Source organism: Lithobates pipiens, unplaced genomic scaffold (assembly GCF_037356315.1).
Source record: "Lithobates pipiens isolate NorthernLeopardFrog02 unplaced genomic scaffold, aLitPip1_a1.2 Scaffold_25, whole genome shotgun sequence".
Lineage (NCBI taxonomy): Eukaryota > Metazoa > Chordata > Amphibia > Anura > Ranidae > Lithobates > Lithobates pipiens.
Genome location: NW_027507787.1, coordinates 25,890,288 through 25,908,418, shown reverse-complemented (window position 1 = coordinate 25,908,418; position 18,131 = coordinate 25,890,288). Strand labels below are relative to the sequence as shown.

The following is an 18,131-nucleotide window of genomic DNA, read 5'->3' as shown; positions in this document are numbered from 1 at the left end:
ACGCTGGGGGCTGCATTCATGGCAATACGCTGGGGGCTGCATTCATGGCAATACGCTGGGGGCTGCATTCATGGCAATACGCTGGGGGCTGCATTCATGGCAATACGCTGGGGGCTGCATTCATGGCAATACGCTGGGGGCTGCATTCATGGCAATACGCTGGGGGCTGCATTCATGGCAATACGCTGGGGGCTGCATTCATGGCAATACGCTGGGGGCTGCATTCATGGCAATACGCTGGGGGCTGCATTCATGGCAATACGCTGGGGGCTGCAGATGGGCACTGTCCCTTATTTTGCTTCACATGTCTATTTAAAATGTAAGATTTTTATTTTTAGTTTTTTCCTGAGACTTCCTTTTTAAAGTTAAGGTGTGTGGTATAAGCCGATTAAATACAGTATATCCAAATAACACACCCAAGCTCATCTGTTCACCACACACACACACAGCAAAAAGGCAAGAGAATTCTTGTTGGGCTGTGTATTAGTGCTCAGATGAGCACACTTAGACCGAATTTTAATGGTTTAAAGAATGTCAGACAAAATGGTCGGCCCTCGAGCAGGTTCACTTCATCAAATCTGGCCCTCTATGAAAAAAGTTTGGACACCCCTGGTTTAAGTGGTTAAACTTTCCTCATTTACAAACAAAGTCTATTGCTTTGACAAATTGTTGCAATGTTTATACTCAAGTTCCACTGCTAAAGAATGTTGCGATTCTTGGCAGACTCCAATTTTTTTCTTTCCTTCTTTTGACAGCTGTGGCTTCAGAAGAGCAGAGAATTCTTTGCATAGACAGAATCATGAAATACTTTGGTCAAGATCACAAAATGGGAAGAAAAAAGAAAAAAAAAAAAAAAAAATTGCGATAACGCATCTTGACGATTAATCGTGCAGCTCCAATTCATACATACAATTAAAGACTTGGTACAGATCATTTGAGTACACTTTTGTATTTAATTTAATGCCTATGCATTTTACATTCCAATGTCAGTATACCACAGATTGAAGAACAAGGAACCATAGAGGCTACACAGTGGCAATTCATACAGTGGATATGAAGTCTCTGATTCCAAGTCAAAACACAGAAATACAAAACCCTCCACACCACTGCAGGCATATACAAGTAAGGCAGACAGACACAGACGATGGTCCTTGTATACAATAATCCTCTGCCTTCTTGCTGGGGATCATTATATCATCGGTATCTAAAGACTGAACCCAACACTTAAGATTCCTTCTTCTTAATGATTAAAGGACCCACGTTGTCACCGGTCTCCTCGTTGTGTTTTGTGTGGGCACCATCGCAGTATGGGAACTAGAAAAACAAACACAAAAATTAAAGCAAATTGTGGCCATAAACAAAACAAATCTCATTACAGCACGATAAACAATTTAGTCCATCAACAGGTGATATTTAGTTTTAGGTGGAGCCTGGGTTGACGGTATCAGCCACTGGCTTCTTATAATGTAGATCTTTGGTCTGGTCACAATTAAGACTGGTGCCATCCATCTTAGAATGTTTCAGCACCTTACTGTTGTCTTCCGCAAATACAAATAAAATAACCACCTAGAACAAGGTGAAAACCCATATAAGTGGCCATAGCAGGCATGCAGGACAAGGCACTCAAGCATAGAGATCTCCCAGAGTCAAGAAAAGAAAATATCCACTGATCCAAGTTTCCAGCATGTCCCAAACACCGACATCACTTTTGGGTAAAACACCAAAATTTGAGAGAGGATAGAGACACTTAAAATTGTCTATGGGCAGTGTGTGAACCCCAGACCCATAAGTCACTGAAAACAGAACAGCCTGATCCTCTAATGGAATGTCAATCAGTAAAAGGGTTCTGACTGCACTGTAGGCACAACCACTAAAGCCAGCCATACATGGATTGAAAGTCACACAGTTCCGCAGAAACTAGCTGAATTTTACTCCATATATGGGCAGGCTAGTTGATAGAGGATTTTCCAACAGGCTGGTTGTACACAAGTCTATCAGCACCACTGGCAGTGCATATTAATGTATTTGACGGTGGGGGATGAATAGAGATTGTATGCATGCAAATGTGAGTGCTTTAGGCGCATATATTTCACGTAGGATTGTCTGCTAGCATTGCCATAACCTGCAGTGCTGATCGACTGGAAATTTCCCAACAGGGCGGTTGTACAGAAGCAGACTTCTGAACAACCACCCTGCCCATACACGGAATGCAATTTGGTCGGTCCCTGCTGAACTGGATAAGATACAATCCATGTGTGGCCAGCTTAACCACTTGCCTACTGGGCACTTAAACATCCCTTGTGACCACACCAATTTTCAGCTTTCACACGTTGAATGACAATTACTCAGTCATGTAATACTGTACCCAAATTAATTAATTTTTTTTCATACCAATAAAGGTACCAAATTGTTTTGGCCTAATGGGTGGTGCTGCATGGGAAAAACAGACCAGGTTCTAAAACCTAAACTGTTTTTTTTAACACCATGCATTCCCTGCATTAAAGGAGAAGTGTAGGAAATAAACAGACATATGCGCCTATATGGCTGTGGCATCGATCTGGCATCTGTCCCCTGCTTGCTGCAAGAGTGAAACCCTAGCAACACATGACCACTCGGTTCTCCTCCTCCACTGAGCAAAGAGCAGTGACTGTAAATCGCTGCTTTCTGCTCTACCCTTCCAGCACTCACAGGCGTGCCAGGCTGTGGATGGAATGGGCATGTCTGGCTGAGACTCTAAGAGGCACGTTGAGAGGCTGAGCCAGCTTCCAGTCTGGCATCTGGGTGGATCCCAACCCTAGAATTGGGATCCTTGCATAGCTTGGACTAGCTCTGTGATGTTAACCGACAGTGGCATGTGTATACCACAAATGACACCCCAAAATACATTCTGCTACCCCTCCTGAGTATTACGATACATGTGTGAGACTTTCACACCCTGGCCACTTAGAGGCCCAACATGCAGGGAGCGCCATCACGTATTCTAGGAGCATAAAATTGCACATCTAACTTGTTGACTACTTTTGAAGGTCCTGGAGCACCAGGACAGTGACACTGATGACATGTGACATGGGGACACTAGTTCTGATGGCTTGGGGGGTCCCAAGAGATTGCTCTAATTTGCAGGGATGTCCACTCACTTCCTGTCTGGCTATGGGAACGGAAGTAAAAGTAAATCTCCTCAATGAGGCACAGATGGCAATAAATAAATAAATCAGGTGTTATAGTCCACCCTTACTCTATCCAAAGCAAAGAGGAGAAGATGATTTGCTTATCATTCTACTTTAAGCTTTTAACTCATATCATTGATGAAGGGAAAAAAAAAAAACAAAAAAAAAAAAAACACAACAACCCACACAAAAACACCTCCACCCCCCCCCCCCCCCCCCCCCATTTTTTCAGTGTGAACGACTTCATCTGAATGGATCACATTCAGTGGCGTTACTGCCATTTGCCACATTACAACATTGTGTGTGTGGGGGGGTGTTAACGCAGTATAGCCATCTATTCTTGCTGCTCCCCACTTTTAAATAAAAACAAACATGCCTATGCTTACTTGCTCTGTGCAATCATTTTGCAGAGCAACCCCCGATCCCCTTCGTTTGGGGTGCCCCACCGGCACTCCTGGCCCCTCCTTTTTATCAGGTGCAACCTTGCAGGCTCGCTCCTGCCCCATCCCCTGCTCCAGGGTCACTGGGTTTGCTTGGCAGCAGCAGAAACCAATGGCTCCTGCTGCTATCAATCTGTCAAAATGAGAAGGAGACAGCGGCTGCGCTCGTGCAAATCATTGGATTTGATTGGATTGGGCTCAGGTGGAGCGGTAGCTGCAGCATGAAAGATTTTTTCACTTTAATGCATATATTGCATTAAGGCGATAAACCTTGAGGCTTTATAACCACTTTAAAAGGAGTCCGAGAATAAAAGTAACTAACATTTACGCGCGCCCCCCAATAAATAAATAATATAGGTTTGAATGGTTAAAACTTTTCCTGGAAATATAGCATTTACATGTAGTAGGACTATTTATTTGATTATAATTTCCCACTAACCTTCTTTGATCTCCAGCATCGGCAATAAACTGCCTTGTCTCCAAGATCTTCCATGTCGAAAGCATGAACCACCTTCGGATTGTCCTTCTGTAGTGACTGGTTTACCATAGCTTTGCAGCACTTGTCTTTACAGCAGAAGGATCTATACGCTAGATAGCCTACAGCGGCTGCACCAACAGCCACTGCAGCAGCCCCCACCCAATCTGTCAAGCAGAAAAGCAGAAAGTTAGAAAAAAATAAATAAAAGTCACCGCATATGAAAATAAGCAATTACAGGACAAACTGCAACAAGTCAAATTTTCATCAAATGATTAAAGCAGCCATTCTCAACCAGGGTTCCTACAGTGGTGCTAGGAGTTCCCTGAGCAAGAAGCAATTTATGCCTCTCTGTTAAGCACCGACACCAATAATTTTTTTAGCCATTAGTAAGGGGGAGATTCTCCCCAAAAGACCACAAATGGCATTCCCTCGGTGACTAATACACCAATGTAACATGAGCTTTAGCTGCAGCAATTTATAGCAGGAGTTCCCGTAGACCGGAAAGTCATTTCAAGGGTTCCTCCATGTTAAAAAGGTTGAGAAGGTCATGGAAGATATCTGGGGAGTTGAGAATTTTATTTTTTTTTTTCTTACAATGTCAGTTCCGATAGTGCTCCCATGATGGTGTGGAAGCATCTAAGAGCTACATCCAGGGTGTCTTGATTAAGCTTAGGTCTCACATCAAGAAGGCCAGAGCCCAGCAAACTGTAGATCTTTGTAAAATTAAGGCACCGGAAGCCATCCATAAGAAATCTCACAGCCCTGAGGAACCAATTGCGCTAGCTGGCAATAGATGAACATAGTGGCAAGTGTGGGAAGTTGCTAGCGCATCCTTTGAAAGCCCAGCAAGCCTGCACGTTCGTCCCCGAACTTCTTGATGAATCTTTAGGAAATACTATACTTCACTTTACAACCTTCACCATTCCCTGTCCGAAACGGAGAACTCCTCCAAATGGATGGTCAGGACTTCCTCGCCTCTCGCATGAGGACCTGGCTGCCCTAGAAGAGCCTCTTTCAGCTGCGGAGGTAGAGTTGGTGACAGCCCAAATGAAACTAGGCAAGGCCCGGATGGGTACTCCCTCTTATATTAAGAGACTTTTGGGGGGGGGGGGGGGGGGTGGAATCTCCTGATCACTCATTTTCGGTGGCAGAAGGGACTACTCCCCCGGTGGATACACTTTTGGGATCAGTGATATGTGCCCAAAGGAGGGGGAAAGACCCTTTACACTGTCAAAACTATCAGCCGATCTCTCTTTTAAAATGTGGTTCTCAAAACAGTCACCAAAAATACTCTCAATGCGATTGATTGCGTTGATCCCACAGTTAGTCCATTTTGACCAAGTAGGGTTTGTCCCTAAGAGAGAGAGGCCAGGGACAAAACCACTTGAATTTCATCTACGTAGCACAGGCCCGAAAGATCCCCATTGCTCCTTTCGTCCGGCGCCAAGAAGGCATTTGACGGAGAGGCTTTGCTTTCTCGGCTTGGGGCAGCGTATGATGCATTGGGTTCAGGCCATTTATTCCTGCCCATCTGCTCAAGTAAAGATGAATGGGCATCACTCGCAATCATTTGGAATATCTAATGGGACATGTCAGCGGTACCCCCTGTCTCCCCTTGAAATTCATCAAGACCATGGAACTCTATGTACCATTAGAAATAATCCAGATATCACTGGCCTGCCCTTAGATGCAACTCTTTCCCCAGAAATGGCAGCGTTTGAGGAGGAATTTTCTTTCTGGGCTAAATGCCTGGTCTCTTTCCCCAACTTGCTACACTTCAAATGGTATATATAAAAAAAAAAAAAAAAAAAAAAAAAAAAAAAACAACAACGTATACAAATTACTTGAGCGTACCTTTACCCAGTTGGGTGAAAGATGAGTTTTCGGTTAATTTTCCTCCTATGTTGACCGCTATCAAAAAAAGATCTTCAGTCATGGCAGCAAGGATGGTTCTCATGATTCGGAAGGTGTAATATAGCGAACATTAATGTTATGCCGCGTTTGCTGTATTACTTTCAGGTCCTTCCTGTGCGGATCCTGAGGTCCTTCCTTAGGGCAGTGAATCAAGCTTGTATTACTTTTCTTTGGGCCCTGAAACCTCCTCGTTTGGCATAATCCATCCTGCGACTACCAAAGCACAGGGGTGGCATGGCCTTGCCGGATGCCAAGCAGAGGGCACCGAAATAACATTCCTTTTCTGTGGCTGCTTAGCATCAATTGATGCTGTTGAATTCACATTTTAATAAAACAACCCAATAAACGATATTAAACATTTATCATCTACAGTAGGGGTAGGCAACTTTTGAGAGGTGGACATTTACCTGCACAACACGAAAGAGCTCAAAGATCACGGAAGAAGTGAGGAAAAAGAAAGAAAAGAAAAAGAAACTTAAACTAGCTTAGAAGTCAGTAGACGGTGTCTTTTAAAATGTTATTTTTTTTACAAGCCCTGTTTGGGGGTAAAATATCAGGGGTCTAAACAGACAAGATAGAGGATTAGAGGATAGAGATATAAAGGGCCCCGAGGACAGAGATTGCCTAGTAGTCCCTTTCTCTGTAGCCTCAACTGTACTGGAGAGTGAATGAATGGGAAGTGCTGTGTGGCTTCCTTCATTCACAAACTGAAGCACAGGCGACAGAAGAAAGAGGAATGTGGGCGGGAGGGGTGGTGGAGGCAGCATTTAGTGGAACCAATTGGCTGCATCTTCCTCCCTGCAGCAGCTGAATGCCAGAGTGAGAGAAGGAGAAGGGGGCATTCAGCTGCTTACATACTTTATTTCACTCATTAACCACTACAATACAGGGCACTTTCGCCCCCTTCCTTCCCAGCCCAATTTTCAGCTTTCATCGCTCTAGCGCTTTCAGTGACAATTGCGCGGTCATGCTACACTGTACCCAAATGAAATTTTTATCATTTTGTTCGCACAAATAGAGCTTTATTTTGGTGGTATTTATTCACGACTCCGTTTTTTATTTTTTGCGATATAAGCGCATAAAAGCGGAAATTTGGAAAAAAAAAAAAAATATTTTCTTTTTTCTATTTTAAAAGAAATCCAATAAAATCAAATTTTGTCATAAATTTAAGCCAAAATGTATTCTGCTACATGTTTTTGGTAAAAAAAATTCCGTTAAGTGTATAATAATTGGTTTGTGTGATCACGGACATATGTACGCAAATGATCATGTACATATGTGTGCAGGTGATCACGTACATATGTGTGCACATAATCATTGGGACAAGTGATTTTAGTGGGACATATGTGGGGGACATGTTTTTATTATTAGGGACATGTGTTTTTATTTTTTGGGGACATGCGTGTTATGGGGACATGTGTGTTATGGGGACATGTGTGGGGACTGTGTGGTGTGTTTACACTAGAATGAAGATCAGTGAGTAAAAAGCTGTAAAAAACAGCTCATACTCACTGATCATCAGCCGGCTGCAGCAATCTGCTCTCCTCTCCTCAGCGATGACTTCTGTGTGAGGAGAGGAGGAGCCGATTGCCTAGCAACCGGCTGTTTTACATCAGGAGGGCCAATCACAGAGCCCTCCTGCCGATCTGAGATGCGCCGTGTCCCGGTGACACGGGCGCATCGGGATCGCGCCGCTGCGCGGACACGCGCGATCCCGCTCCTCCTGATGGACGTTCCTGAACGTCCTATCAGGAGTAGACGGCTCCCACCCGGCCGTATATGTGCATTGGCCGGGTGGGAAGTGGTTAAAGAAAGCCAGCAGCTACAAATACTGCAGCTGCTGACTTTTAAAATAAGGACACCCACCTGTCCCAGGGTCCAGCGATGTTGGCACCCAAGGCCGAACCGTCCCTCGGATGCTGACGTCACCATCTTCGGTATGGGAATCAGGAAATGAAGCCTTGCGGCTTCACTTCCCAGTTCCCTACTACGCATGCGCGAATCACACAGCACACTGAGAATGGTCTGTGCCGTCTCTGGGACCCATGCGTGTCCCAGCAGACAGCACGACAGGACGGGAAGAGGCATAGACTCCCATGGGAGTCTATGCCTGGAAGTGGGTGCAAATATCTGTCTTAGACAGGTATCTGCACCCTCCTCCCCACTGAAAGGTGCTAAATATGACACCAGAAGGGGGGAGGGTTCCGAAAAGCGGACGTTCAATTTTTGTGTGAACGTTCGCTTTAATTCTGGATATTTTTGTTGTTATTCTGTCTCTCGCTGTTAAAATAAACCTACCATTAAAATTTTAGAATGATTATTTCTCTGTTAGTGGGCGAACGTACAAAATCAGCAGGGGATAATGTACCTTTTTCCCCCCTTCACAGTAGGTGGGAAAAAATAAATAAATAAAAACCTACAGCCTTTAACTACTAGAGACCCGCGCTATAGCCAAATGACGGCTACAGCGCGGACCTCCTTTGCCGGGACTACATCTATTGACGTTGTCCCGTGCACGAGCGGCCTGCGCGCCCCCTGAGGGGCGCGCGCGCGGCACGCTCTGTGATCGGCGAGTCTATGAGACTCGCCTGATCACAGATCCGAGCAAGGGGGTCGATCCTGACCCCTTACCACGTGATCAGCTGTCAGCCAATGACAGCTGATCATGTGATACAACGGAGCCGGTAATCGGCTATTATTCCTCCTCGCGCTGACAGCGCGAGGAGAAGAAAAAAAAAAGAGCCGATCACCGGCGGCCGTGATCGGGACATCAGTCTCGATCACGGCCAGCCCTGCCAGTGCCCACCTGCCCGTGCCACCTCATTAAAAAAATAAGTGCCCCCCGGCAGTGCCCACAATCTGCCTCAACAACGGTGCTGCACCCCAGTGCCACATATCCGTGCCCATCAGTGTCATCTACCAGTGCCCAGCAGTGCCACCTATCAGTGCCCAGCAGTCCCATCTATCAGTGGTACCTATCAGTGCCCCTTAGTGCCACCCATCCGTGCCATCTTATCTGTGCCATCTTATCTGTGCCCATCAGTACTGCCTTATCTGTGCCTAATAATGCAGCCTTAACTATGCCTATCAGTGCACTTCAATGAAGGAGAAAAATTACCTGTTTGCAAAATTTTATAACAAACTATTAAACATGATTATTTTTTTGTTTGTTTAGCAAAAAATAAAACTCCCAGCTGTAATTAAATACCACCAAAAGAAAGCTCTTGTGGGGAAAAAAGAAATGATAAAAATTTTATTTGGGTACAGTGTTGTATGACCGTGCAATTGCCATTCAAAGTGCATCAGCGCTGAAAGCTGAAAATTGGTCTGGGCAGGAGGGGGGTTTAAGTGCCCAGTAAGCAAGTGGTTAAAGTGGTAGTAAAAGGTGCATTTGGTATATTTACCTATAGGTATACCCAAGCCTTACCTGAAGGTACAGTAAATATCTTCTAAACTTGTATAGTTTAGGACAGCCTTTCTCAACCTTTTCAACTCAGAGGAACCCTTGAAATAGGTCTCGGGGAACCCCTTCTAAAAATTAGAATTTTTCAACTCATGCTACAGTAATGTGATGGTCAGTGGGAAGAATGGTCCTTACAATTGTGGTCATTGGGAAGAATTACCTCCTTACAGATAACTAAAAAGATCAATGGTGTGAGTGGGAACTTATCTGAGAGGCAGAAATTGCCCAATGCTGAAGGAACCCCTAGCAACCTCTGGAGGAACCCTGGTTGAGAATCACTGGTTTAGGAGATGGATACTTAATCAGCACCAGTGCAGTCACTGGCAAATGAGCTCTGAATGGACAGTGTGCGGTCTATTGAGAGAGCTGTGCTGCAGCCATGATTGTTGCACGCACGCGACAACGCACCTTGGCCAACCCGATGGCCGCAGCTTGGGAACCCATTAGTAAGACCAGTGAATATTGAAGCTCTGTCAGGGGTGACAGCACACCACTGGAGGGCTTTATTCTCAGGCAAGTCTTCCATAATGTGCTAGTATGTGACGCCAACTTGCAAGGGGTTCCCCCCATTGCAGTTTACTACCGCTTTAACATGACAAATATTCTACTATAAAATAATGTTATTGCTTCCTATGTCCCTGTTGGTGAGATTTTTCCCTCATTTTTCGGCTCTGGCACGCAAACTGAAAGTTGGGAGGGGTGTCTCTTCAGGCATCAGACAAGAAGTGAAGAGAAATCTCCTCAGACAGGAAGTATGTAGGCTGACTGAAGATCATGGTTAGTATTATGCCCCGTACACACGAGCGGACTTTTCGACATCCAAACTCCGACGGACTGAGTCCGGCGGACTATCCGATCGTGTGTGGGCTGCAACGGACTTTAGCGAAGCTAAAGTCTGACGGACTTTAGAAATGAAGCATGCTTTAAATTTTCCCGACGGAACTCCGCCGGACCCGGTCCCCTTTGAAAAATCCGCTCGTGTGTGTGCTACTCCGACGGACTAAAACCGACGCTAGGGCAGCTATTGGCTACTGTCTAGGAACTTCCTACGTCGAATCCAGTCGTACGTCATCACGTTCGACTCCGTCGGAGTTTGGTGTGATGGTGTGTGGTCAAGTCCGTTCGGTCGAAAAGTCCGCCAGAACTCCGTCGGAACTCCGGCGGAACTCCTTTGGAGGTCTGTCAGACTTAATCCCTCTCGTGTGTACGGGGCATTAGAAATATCAATCAATGCAAAACTTCAGCTGACAGATCAGATTAAGTGGGGGGGAAAAAATAAAAAAAAATAAAAAAAAAAAACACCCACACCACAGGCCTCACAGGCACTCCTTTCACAAATGACGTGAGAACAGAACAGACATAGAAGGAATGTGACTTTACACCCAGTTCTGTGAACAATGGCTTTTTATACAGGGGAATAACACAAGGCACAGCTATACTCAGTACTCATCTCATTATGTCCCATGTAAATGGCAGATCCTTCAGCCAAACAGGTACATCAGCATGAGATATTCAGGGCCAAGTCACACTTATGCCGTGTACACACAACCGGACTTTGACAGCAGAGGTCCAATGGAACAAATCCATCATACAATTCGATCGTGTGTGGACTCCATCGGACCTTTGCTGTCCAAAAATCTGACAGACTTTAGAAATAGAACAGGTTTCAAATTTTTCCACCGGACCCAATTCCTATGGAGAAATCCACTCGTCTGTATGCAAGTCCGACGAACAAAAACCGACACTAGGGCAGCTATTGGCTACTGGATATGAACTTCCTTATTTAGTCCAGTCATACGTTATCACGTTTGAATCTGTCGGACTTTGGTGTGATCGTGTGTGGCCAAGTCCGTTCATTCAGAAAGTCTGTCGGAACTTGGCTGAAAGTCCGTTGGACCCAGTCTGCTGGAAAGTCCGGTCGTGTGTACGCGCCATAAAAGTGGGTGTAGAACCTCAAGGGTTTTTTTTTTTGTTTTTTTTTACCTTCACGCATTCTATGCATGAAGGTAAAAAAAAAACAAACAAAAAAAAAACCCTTCTCCGTGCAGAGCCCTGTTGCGATCCAGCGTTGTGCACAAGAGGTTTGGCTCACTGGCGACTCTCCCTCCACATTGGCTGAGAAAACGGCAGGAGCCATTGGGGGATGCTGCCATTAGTCACAGCCATTTAGCCAATGAGGATAGAGCTGCCCAGCTACCTCTCTGTGTGGAAGGTCATGCAGACCAGCAGCTCGGCAGGAAGCCTGCTTGGGTCCCCCCAGAGCAAGCTGCTTGCTCTGGGGGCATTCGGCAGAAAGGATGAGCCAGGAGCGCAGGCGGGGGAACTGAGAAGAGGATGATCAGAGGCTGCTCTGTGCAAAACCACTACACAGAGCAGACAAGTATAACATGTTTGTTTTTTATTTTTTACATGCCTTTAATATCACTTTAAAGTGTTACTAAACCCAGGAGCCAGCATTCACTATATCTGGTCTGCCACAGTACATAGAAATACTAAAATAATTGCAACTATAAACTGCCAAATACCCTCTCATCGGCAGTATACAACCTTGTGACTTCTATCAGTGTCTGGGGAAAAAAAATAAAAAATTTAGAAGTTTTTATTCTTCCACGAATGTCTTGAGGCTGCAGGACCCCTCTGTCTGGACAGTGCTGATCACATGCACCCTCCCAAAGAAGGAGAAAAAAATAAAATAAAAACACATAACACCACACACACACTGAGCATGTGCAGCTTGCCACCGAGGCTCTGTACTATCAGGGACTGTGGAAGAAAGGGGAGGGGGAATAAGAGAAAACAGGATGACAATATGGAAGATTAACCCCTTAGGTTCCACAGTGAGTATAACAGGCAAGCTTTACTGTATATACACACTGATTTTACTGTTGTGGGTTTAGTAACAGTAAAGTAAAGTTTAACTTCAGACACAAAACCTCCAATATATTTTCTTTAAATAGCCACAAAGTAGAGCTGCACAATTCTGGGAAAAAAAAAAAAAAAAAAAAAAAAAAAGACCCCCATTATTCTCATGACGCAACATCTTTCACATTGGCTAACTTTACTATTTATTTATTAATGCTTTAATTTTTTTTTTTTTAACTCTGTATTTTTTCCCCAAAACATTGCATTTGAAAGCCCGTCGTGCAAATACAATATTGCAAAAACCGCCATTTTATTCTCTAGGGTCTCCGCTATAAGGTTTGGGGGTCCCAACTAATTTTCTAACAGAAAATACTAATCTTAACTTGTAAGCAACAAGTGTCAGAAAAAGGCTTAGGCCTCATTCGCACAGGAGATTGCTCCGTTGACCTCCGCTGAGCTGGCGGATGACAGGTCCGTCTCTGTTCACTGAAGGGCCTGTCAGAGCTCCACGATTCAGAACACCAAGATGTGAATGAAGCCTTAGTCTAAGTGGTTAAAGCGGTAGTAAACCCGCACTTTTTTTTTTTTTTTAAACCTGCAAAGCAAAAGGCATAATGAGCTAGTATGCACCGCATACTAGCTCATTATGAAATATTTACCTTAGAACGAGGCCCCCCGACATCTGGCCCGATCCACGCCGAGGGAGCTGACATGCTCCCTCGGCGTTTCTTCCGGGTATCGCGGCTCCGGCGCTGTGAGTGGCCGGAGCCGTGATATCGTCACTCCTGCGCATGCGCGCGGGAGATTTCAGTCCGGCCGCTGCCGGATTTTGACGGCGAGAAACCCCTTGTGCGCATGCGCCGCTGCAGTCAGCGGCGCATACCGAGGGGAGTACGGTTTAGGAGATATTTTTTTTACCTACAGGTAAGCCTTATTATAGGCTTTCCTGTAGGTAAAAGTTAAAAATGTGGGTATACAACCACTTTAAACTGACCTTATTTACAGACTGAAGTTCATCCCTTAGAACTAAACGTTACAAGGTTTCCTTTTATCTAGTGTTGAGCAATGTTGCTAAACATGGATAGTTTTTTTTGTACAGCTGAGAGTGAGCAGATAATGGCTCTACACTTGTCACATGAATGAATTGAGGAAATGCTGAATTAAGAACATGTGGGGGAATCAAGATCAGGATTTTTTAAACAATTAATCGTGCAGCTTTACCACAAAGGATATAAATCTAATTTGTGTACATCAAATCCCTTTGCAAGCCCAGTTATCTTGTAAAGATAGCAGTGACACCATCACTTAGCTGTACTTAACTTGTGCAGAGTGGTAGGACGGCATTCAATGAGCCCATCCACTCCAGGCTGCTGGGAGAACACTACAGGAGGGGGTGGAGACAAAACCAGTCACTCTGCACAAGCAGAGAGAGAAGCAATGTCTGGTCTTTATTGCAGGAAGCTCCAGTACAGAGGCAAAGCTTCACACCAAAGTACTGCACAGATCTGGAAGAAATACACAAAGCACACTGCACGCGTGCGGATCTGTGGACGAGAGAGCGCCCATTTCTGCCATCATGGGGGGTGCGCTTAACAGACTATCTGTTCTATAGCAAACACACAAGGATGAAGCCGCTCAGCCTCCATAAGTCCAGAATATGTGTCACTCCATCAGGAACGCGTTCATAGCCGGGTCATAGATGATCTGATCTGTTCTAGGTTCACCCAAATGCACATCAGGGCATTTTTACCACAATGCTGAACATCAGGAATCCTGCTCCTTTCTATTGTAGCCGGTAACAACTCTGCACTCAGTCACTTGACACTGAAAAAAGGTACAGGAACTTCTTTTAGGAGCGTCCCCACTCTGGATGGCACGGGGTGCGCAGCAGCACTGTCAGCCTGGGGGAGGGGAGTGTTAGTGTACCCTTATCTGTTAGTACATTCCTGTGCAGGTTCCCACATGGCATCCGACTTGCAGGCAGTTCACACGGATGTTTGAACCGCTGCAGGTGTCAATATAAAAAGTTAATGACACCCCCAAATCAGTTTGCAGAATGCAGCGTGAACTGAACACCCATGCAATCCGATTCCAGTGCAGACCAAAACAAGGGTCCTGCACCATTTTGGTGCCAAGACGATGCGATTTCAGCCGTACAAACTGTATGACTGAATTCACACCACACAGACATCCCATGTGATCTGCACAGGAATGCCACGTGAATCACATGCCATGTCTGCCATCACGTGTGGGTGAACCCAGCCTTAGATGTGATATCTGCATTAGTTTCCCTTGTTATTTTTACATTTCTTCTCATCATCTGGTGATCCATCCAGTAAGTCTGTTTTTCAAAAGAACAAGCTCTCCAATAGAATGTATGAGTTTACAGGGTTGAAACTTAAAACACCTTCCAATTTTCAGCACTGATGCACTTTGAATGACCCAAATGAAACGTTTCTTTTGGTGGTATTTGATCACCTCCACGATTTTTTTATTTTTTTTGTTATAAAATTTTAAAACAGGTAATTTTGTCCATCATTGATGTACACTGATGAGATGGCACTGATGGGTGGCAGTGATGGGCACCACTTGTGGGCATTGATAGGTGGCAGTGGCAGGTGGCAAAGATGAGGCATAATTGCCTCTTCGGGACCGATGTCGCTTTCAGATGAGCCGGAGATTTTGATCATGCGATCAGCTGCCATTGGCTGACAGCTTATCACATGGTAAGTGGCCCGGGACTGGCCCCTTACTCGAAACGGTGATCACCCGAGTTGATTTGGTAAGAACAGTGCATGCAGGGAGCGTGCACTGGGGAGGTCGTCGTATGACGGCCTCCCAGGAATACAGGTCCACACTGTGACCATCATTCGGCTATAGCGCAGATGTCAAGAGGTTAAGCACCTGATTAGAGCCAGAACCTCTAATAGGCTTCAAAATAGGGTGGGCTCGTGGCACCAAGCATTGCGCCAGGAGTCCACCCAGGTGTTACAACAGCAAATAAATATTCGCTGGTGTAACAGTGATCCTCAATCCGGGCCAATCAGAAGCAGGTGTGAGACCCATTTAACGATTGGCCGGAAAGAGAAGACTCACGATTGGCCTCCGGGGAAGAATCAGAAGCTACCACGTGATGACCGTGGAGAGCAGAGGAACGGGAGGCCGTGGCCGAGCAGGGGAAGCCACCAGTGAAGCAACGGGGTAAGTACTACCAACCGACAAAAAAAAAAAAAAAAAATAAGTTATATATACCCAACGGCTGCCACGGTTATAAATCATTAGCTGGAGTTTGGTGTCAATTTGATAGTGTATCTAAATCTGCTAATAAATTAAACACTCCTCTCCCCCCCAAACTGACAATGCTGCAGTGCTCATTCATCCAGAGTGGAGGCATTCTAATACAGGAGATGGGCTATTGGCCAGATCACCGGAGGGGAAAAAAAGGCAAAGAAAACTAATGCAGCCACCACATCTAATGATTGGTAAGCTTCAATAATACATTTTTCGTTTGTTACCACTTTAAGTGTTGGGCCTATCAAACACCCTTTGATCAGATTTCTCCAAATAGAAGTAGATCACTAATCTGATCATATATACAAATCGTTCCATGTATGGCCACTATTAGATGACCTACGACAAGCAGATCACAATGCGAGTGACAAGCTGAAGCCTCAGAGATCTGCAGTCACCGTACATACAGTCAAAGGTCTATCCCCTTCTCCCTGTGTAATGGGAACTCCCAGATGGCTCACCTCGTACTCCATGGCTTGAAGTCATGTCTTCCCTCTGCTCTGTACTGAACGTCAAGGTCACACCCCCTCTTCCTACAAAGAAGACAGCAAAGCTCTTATTAATCACCACTAAACCAGGCACCAGAGGAAAATCCACTCTTGCATGCTATGTCTCTATTTCCTGCACCATTTTGGTCTTCGCTACAGATAAAACCTAATACATTAAACCACACAAAAATGGCGACAGTCGTGGCGTCATTCTCTATGAGACTGTTGCTCCTCTAGCGATGCTAGTGCTCGAGTCCTCTTGCTTTGTAGGAAATTGCTTTCAGAGCGCCCTCTTGGGTCTGGCAGAAGAATAGCAAGTTTTACCAATTAAAGCAGTTATATGCCCAAAAAAACCCAAAAATAAACAAACTGTAAGGCAAAGGCATAATAAGCTAGTATGCACCGTATACTAGCTCATTATGAAATACTTACCTTAGAAGGAACCTCCCACAGGGCTGCCTGCTCACCGCCAAGGGAGCTGACTTTTTTTGCAGGTTCGTGGCACGGGCGCTGTGAGTGGTCGGAGCAGCGATGATTTCACTCCTGTTCTGGCATGATTCACCGGACCTTCACTGCGCATGTGCCGCTGACATTCGCAGCTGCATGCAAGGTGAATATCTCCTAAACCTGTATGGTTTTCATTTTACCTACAGGTAAGCATTATTATAGACTTACCTGTAGGTAAAAATGACCAAGCGGACAATACAACCTCTTTAACCACTTCAAGACCATGCACCAGCCCCCCCCCTCCCCCCCCCGCTTCCTGCCCAGGACAATTTTCAGCTTTCAGCGCTGTTGCACTTTGAATGACAATTACGAGGTCATACAGCACTGTACCCAAACTAAATTTTTCTTTTTTTTTCTTTCCACAAATAGAGCTTTCTTTTGGTGGTATTTGATCCGCACTGGAGTTTTTATTTTTTGCTAAACAAACTAAAAAATGTTTTTCTTCATTTCAGTTATTCAATTTTGTTTTCTCCTTTACTGACGGGCACTGATGGGCACTGATAAGGTGGCACCTATGGGCACTGGTGAGGAGGCACTGATATGTAGAACTGATGGGCACTGATAGGCGGCACTGATATGCAGCACTGATGGGCACCAATAGGCGGCACTGATAGGCAGAACTGATGGGCAATAACAGGCGGCACTGATGAGCACAGACAGGTGGCTGTGATGGGCACTAATAAGTGGTACTGATTGGCACTGACAGGTGGCACTGATGGGCAGGTACTGATTAGTTACTGACAGGTGTTACTGATGGGCACTGATTGGCACTGTTCTGGGCTCTGATTGGCACTGTGGTGGGTACTGATAGGCACTTTATTGGGCACTGGCAGGGGCTTATGATGGGGCACTGTCTGGGCACTGATCGACAGCTTTTTATTACATCTGATGGGGCTGTGCTGATAATCAATGTGCTGATTATCAGCTCAGACCCCCCCCCCCCCGCCAATCGCCTCCAATTGGCTCTCACTGTCAGCTCGAACCGAGGAATGCCGTTTACCGGCACTTCGTGGTTCACGCTGTGATCAGCTGTGATTAGTCTGACAGAGGCTTCTTATCACGATCGGAGATGCAGCATGTCAGACTGACACGTCGCACTTGCAATCGCCGCAATGCGCACCCCTGCGGGCACGTGCTGGCGTGTTATCCTGCTGGACCTCATATGACCTCATATGACGTCCATTCAGGATAACAGAACCACTTCCCAGATGTCAATCTGCTATTGACCGGGTGGGAAGTGGTTAAAGGGTAACTCCACTTTCGTGAGGGAAAAAAATAACAAATAAAGAAAAAATAATATAGTGTATAGAATTGCGACAAAGTCATATTGTAATTGAATGTTATTAAAAATTAACTTTCCTTTTCTATCTGCAGCCGCTGTCATTTTTATGAAAATGCAATTCAATGTGGCTACCTGGAGGTGTTCTGTATTATTATTATTGTTATACAAGATTTAAATATAGCGCCAACAGTTTGCGCAGTGCTTTACAATATAAAGAGAGATATTACACCAACAGTACA

At 45.2% G+C, this 18,131-nt stretch overlaps 1 protein-coding gene across 1 annotated transcript; it reads right to left on the bottom strand.

Annotated features, from left to right (window-relative positions):
* Positions 1-933: 933 nt before the first annotated feature.
* Positions 934-16,148, bottom strand: CISD1 (CDGSH iron sulfur domain 1). Its single transcript, XM_077454162.1, has 3 exons — positions 16,077-16,148; positions 4,047-4,249; positions 934-1,314 (listed from the first exon to the last, which is right to left on the bottom strand). The coding sequence occupies exons 1-3, from the start codon at positions 16,099-16,101 to the stop codon at positions 1,225-1,227; spliced, it is 318 nt and encodes a 105-aa protein (XP_077310288.1). The 5' UTR covers positions 16,102-16,148; the 3' UTR covers positions 934-1,224.
* Between the last annotated feature and the right edge of the window lie 1,983 nt (positions 16,149-18,131).